Below are 5,604 nucleotides of genomic sequence, written 5' to 3'. Positions count from 1 at the left end.
CACAAAACATTCCCTCACAAGCATCTCCTAGGAAGCATCCTCCCGCCACCGGCCACTAGGGCGACAAAGCAAGAACCTCTGGGCGTGGGCGCTACCATTCCCGCGACCCCCGGCGGTGGGGGTGTGACCTGGGGACCCTTGGCGCTGACCAGCCGGCTCGGCAAGGGCGCGCCCCACCCTCGGCGGGCGTGGTCGTCCTGGCGCCGCCCCGCCCCGCCCCCCGGCGCCGATTGAGCCCCCGCCCGGCTGCCAGCCCCTCCGTGTCTGCCGGGTCCCTCCCTCTCCGCAGAGTCCAGAGGTGGGTGATGCTCCGGGTCCCGGGTCCCGGGGGAGCCGCACCTCTCAGCGCACCCGGCCAGCCTCGGGTCCAGTCTGCCCGCGCTCCGCGTCCCCGGGAAGTTGCCTCGGTCTCCTCCCCCTGAGCCCCGCCCCCCGCCCAGCACTGGGAGCTCGAGCCGCCCGACCCGGGGGCGTCTCCGCTGGTTCTCCCAAGCCCGCGAGTCTCCGCTTTCCTTCGTCTGGCGCGCGTCCCCCGCCTGGCCGGGGACCCCGCGCACCCCCGCGACGGCGCGCGCCCAGAGCGCGGGAGCCCGGAGCGCCGGGCGCCTGGGACCCCGCGGAGCCGCCGGCCACCCCGCGGGGCTTGGCCGGGATGCAGGCTGCGCTGTGAGCCCCCGCGTCCCGGCCATGTCCGGCGCGCGCTGCCGGACCCTTTACCCCTTCTCCGGGGAGCGGCACAGCCAGGGGCTGCGCTTCGCCGCGGGCGAGCTGCTCACGCTGCTGCAGGTCCCGGACGGCGGCTGGTGGGAAGGCGAGAAGGAGGACGGGCTCCGCGGCTGGTTCCCGGCAAGCTACGTGCAGTTGCTGGAGGTAAGGGTGAGGACTAGGCTGGGAGACCTGTGGCCGTCCGGGTCTGAGGGGCCCAGGAGGCGCCCACTGCAGCTCGATCGTCTGGAGGTCCCTTGTTCCGGGGACGCCAAAGGCATCGGGCGTCCCTCGGGCCGTGCGCAACGGGGTGCCCCCGGAGCGCCCCCTTGGCGCCCCCAGCGCGGGGCCCCTGCGCACTTCGTGGCCGCCCAAGGCAGCGGGAACTTGTTGCCTGTGTGCGTTCTAGAGCAGGCTGGCGCGCTCGCACATTGGTAGCGGCCTGCGAAGGGCTGTTGGAGTCCTGGGACTGTGCACTAGAGGGCCGGGGATCGGCAGAATGGTCTTTTAACACGTTTCCACTAGGAGCCTGCTGACCACGGACGGTTGTGCTGCCCTGGGCTAGGCTGCTGGGCCTCCTCGGGGCCGCCCACTTACTGGTCAGCTGAGCATGGCTGGCCACCAGCCAGAGCCCAGTCAGCAGGCTGGATGCAGGGGGTGCTCCAGTCCCAGGCTGCGCCCCCTCCCCTGTGCAGCTCCCCAAGGATGAGTTCCAGGGGTTCTTGGCTTGTCCCCAGACTTGCATGGGACCTTCTGAGCCAAGTCTGCTGGTTGTTTATTGTGTGGATGACAGTTGAGAGGCCACTCCGACCCACCACTAAATCACTGAATGTTGTGGTCGTAGCCTAAGTGGGACCTGAAGTTTCCAAAGCCTGTGGGGGATAGGCTCAATTTCTAGGAGATCCCCTCTAGGAAGAGACTGCTTGACCCCGGGATTGTTATATGGACCAAGTTAACGGCCATCTGCAGTTGTATAAGCGTACAGACTCGTTCTAACAAAACACCACCTGATCTGGGAGAGTGAATTTATTTATGTCATTGAATCTCAGCCCAACTTCAAGGAACAGAGTAGCAAATTTTGACCACCCTCCTCCAAAAAAGTACATGGGGTCCAAGAGGAGAAAAAATAGAGGTGAAATGGCTCTAGTATGCGTTTGCCTGACAGCCTGTGGAAACCTGAAAAAAACACACCCTGGCCTCGTAGAGGGGTATGTGTGATGTCTCACGTTCAGAGGGAAACCAACTGAGATTCTTCGTAAATGGATTACCACTTGAGCAGTGTTTAGGAACTGTGACATGCAAATCCAGTCAGCAGAGTATATTGTGGAAACCCACTTGATTGAAGACAGGTCCATGTAGTTGGACTTGTAATTGTAGGAGGCTTAGATATGTTCTTCAGTTTTCCCACTTCCTTTTCTGTGATAAAGATGTAAAAGAAAGCATGTGTGTTGCTTCTTATTAGAAGACCTGGCCTATCATGATTTTCCTTGTTTTCAGCTAAAGAAGACTGATTTTCTTTCCGGGGAGGACATGATTCGGGGTCTCCTGTGGTGGCCACACTTGTGGCAGGAAATGCTAATAGGGAAATTTAGCTGGTGGGTGTCTGTTTGGAGAGGCGCCTCAGCCAGCTGTGTTTTGGGTGGGGGTGAGCTATGCTGACAAGAAGTGGAATGAATGACTCTTTATTTTCAGGAGGGTAAAGGGGAAGAGCAGTAAGTCCAAGCCCAGGTGACAAGTGAGATTATCAGCTGAGACAGTTTTGGGTGTGTCACAGCTAGTGGGCAGGTGGCCTATCCTACATTTAGGAAATCTGGAATGCCTTCGGGCTATCTATCCAAGGACAACTGATGTGCAGTGGAAGAGCCCTCCCCAGGAGCCATCATCTTGGGAGTCTTCTATTTGTTAAGCACCTACCAAGAACTAGGCATGGTCCATATGTCTCTCAAGAGCCCGAGGGCCAATGTTTGCTTTTCTGCTAAGTGTCTCATAAGACTTAATACTACCCCTTTTATTTGTGCCTCTTAAAAATGAGTGTCACAACTCCACTTAAAAGCAGGTGGTGGAAGGATCTGGGCCTGCATGGGACAAAGCATTCACAGCCACAGAGCATGGACGTTGGTGACAGCGTCCCTAAGGGGAGGATGAAATGCTGGATCTTACGTAAGCACCACTGTATCTTCCAGCTTGGAGAGTTGCTCCCGCTATCCCTGAAGTTTCATTTCACTCGGAGCCAGCTTGTTTTCCTGAGGTGGCTGGCATTCCTAAGGGTGTGCCTGAGCCCTGTGCCCTAAATCCTGGATGGGATTATTTTCAGAGGTGGAGTACATGCATTTTCAGCATTGAGGATCATGGCTGAGGCCCCCTTTGCCTCTGGAAACCTCCTACTCTGGCAGGCTGGACTTTGCTGAGTGCTGGGTGGGGATGGAGGATCTGTGGACAGAGGCCCTTGGGCTAGGGGTAAACCTTCAAAGACAGAGTTAGTGAGTGGAAAACTTAGAACTTCTGGGGAGTACTAGCTGGTGGGCTGATTGGCCAGCATATAGCATTGTGAGGGTGGAGGAGTGGCCAGCCAGACCAGAAGAGTTCATGGATGCTAGAGGTGGAAGCCTCATGGGATATTAACCAGTCAGGTGACAGCATTAGCCTTTGAGGGGAAAACGCGACAGTGAGATGTTAGATTCAGCCTTTATTTGAGCTTGAGGTTGTTGGTAGCTGCCGTGGAGTTGGCTCTCACTTATGGTGACTGTACAACGAGATCAGACCTTTGTCGTTTGTAGGGTTTTCACTGGCTGACCTTTTAGGAACTAGGCGATCAGGCTAGTCTTAGAGTAGAAGAGCCACTGCCGTCCCTTCAGAATAGTTAGGTGGGAATAACACTTTTGAAGGAACCCCAATCCCAGTGTAACATTTTCTCTCTAGAAGGAGACCAGGAAACCCTGTGTCATGGGCTGAGAGGAGCTTGTGCAAAAATGACAGTCCTTGAAGGTGTCTTCCTCGTTCAGTAAGGAAGAGAAACCGAGAGGCCCCAGCTTCGCAGGAAGTGTGCCCAGTGGCCAGGAGCTGGCTAACTGTCAGTGCTGGCTGACCTGCTCTGGTAGCCACCTAGTCCCTAGGAGGCGGTCCTCTTGGTGGAAGTTCTGCCCTGGTTATTTGGGAAATCCCATTGGTCAGGATTTTAAGGAAATGGTGCAGACCAGGCCTGGCTGCTAGGTGGTGATGAAAATGACCTTAGTCCATGCAGAGAGATGTGAGGAGCACTGGTAGACCCAAGAAAGCTGCTGTATGGTTCTTTGCTACTTGGCGGGTGGGACAGCCCTTCAGAGGATTCTGGAAAGAATGGGAGGGAACTGCCTCACAAGAAAACAAAACTTAATGTCTTTTGACTCATGACAGCTTCATGTGGTTAAAGAGTTGAATTACTTTCAAAATCTTGTGGTTTTCTTGACCATAATGTTTATGGAAGCAGATCACCAGGCCTTGCTTCCATGGTGCTTTTGAGTGGGTTTGAGCTGCCAAACTTAGGTTAATAGTCAAATACATACTTTCTCCACCACCCAATTGTTGCCCCCAAATGAGATGAGATCTAATAGCCAAGACCCACATATAGCTGGCTCTGAGAAATAAGGAATTTGGATAAGAGCAGTTAACATGTCTTGCATTCCCCAAAACTGATTTGTACAGATTGTTAAGTGCTCAATTGCTGGCTGAAAGATTGCTGGTTTGAATCCATCCAGAAGCACCTCAAGCTTCTTAAAGGTCACAGCCTTAAAACTCTAGGGGGTATTTCTACTCTGTCCACAAGGGGTCTCTGTGAGTGGGATTCTACTTGAATCAGCTGCTGCTACCACAGGAGTCTTCTAGAATCCTCTTCATCTGTAGCATGGAGCAGTCCTGAAGCTCTGCTAACATCATTTGAGGAGTGAAGTTGAAGAAGAGAGTGGTAACGAAGGAGACGTGGACCAGACACGAGATGGATCGAACACTGAGAGACCACGTTTCAGTCACCTCTAAATACCTGAAATTCACATCTTGTGTGGGGAGCTTCACATCTTGTGTGGGGAGCTTCACATCTGACCCCTGGGTGCATGAGGCTCTTGGGGAAGGTAAATGGTAGAGGGAGCCCACAAATTTATTTGTAGGGCAGATCTGAAAAGTCAGATGTGGATACCAACACAAGGCTAGTGACTTGGGGATTCACCCTAGCCTAGAAATTGCATGCAGGGTCTTACGTTGAACAGGGAGAAGATTCATTTACTCTCTCATTGACTCATAACAGACACACTAGTGGGTTTCCGGAGGCTCTCAATCCCATAGGCAGAGAGATTGCTGATCTTCCTCCCAGGAGCCACTGATAGAGCCCACTTCCCAGAGAGGCCTTTGCGTTAGCAGCATAACTGCCTGTGAATTACACCCCCAGAGGTCCCCAAGGGGAGAAAAGTTTAGATAACCAAAAATCAAACTGCCTGCAGTCAAGTAGATTCTGCTTCAGAGCCTCCCTCCATTGGGCTTCCAAGGCTGTAAATCTTTACAGGAAGAGACAACCCATTCATTGTTCTCCAGTGGAGCAACCAGTGGATTTGAACTGCTGACCTTTTCTCAGCAGGCTAGCATGTTAACACACTTACTACCAGGACACCATAAGGGATACTGTAAGTTATCTCCCAAAACTCATTGCATTCCGGAAATAATTCTGGGGAGTAATAAGATTGGAAATGCAAACCAACAGAGCTCTTCTTCATCTAGATTCTGATCACAGACTCTGCTCTCTCTTTTTTAAATTTTTTTAAATTTTTTTTTTTATTGGGAAAAACATATTGGGGGTACAAGGAGGTGAGGGTTGGGGGCAGAAGGGTGAGGATGGGCCAGGATGCAGTTGCAGAGCTGCACAGTTTGGTCGGT

At 53.7% G+C, this 5,604-nt stretch overlaps 1 protein-coding gene across 1 annotated transcript in view; it reads left to right on the top strand.

Annotated features, from left to right (window-relative positions):
• Nucleotides 1-687: 687 nt before the first annotated feature.
• The window catches only part of GAS7 (growth arrest-specific 7), a 315,463-nt gene continuing 310,546 nt past the window's right edge, over nucleotides 688-5,604 (top strand). Inside the window, exon 1 of the mRNA XM_006898562.1 lies at nucleotides 688-870. Within this exon, the coding sequence (XP_006898624.1) occupies nucleotides 688-870 (183 nt within the window). The remainder of the gene's footprint in view (nucleotides 871-5,604) is intronic.

This window comes from Elephantulus edwardii, unplaced genomic scaffold (genome assembly GCF_000299155.1).
Source record: "Elephantulus edwardii isolate Elephantulus edwardi_28Jun2011 unplaced genomic scaffold, EleEdw1.0 scaffold00233, whole genome shotgun sequence".
Classification (NCBI taxonomy): domain Eukaryota; kingdom Metazoa; phylum Chordata; class Mammalia; order Macroscelidea; family Macroscelididae; genus Elephantulus; species Elephantulus edwardii.
The sequence above is the reverse complement of the archived record's forward strand: the minus strand, read 5'-3'. Positions and strand labels throughout refer to the sequence as shown.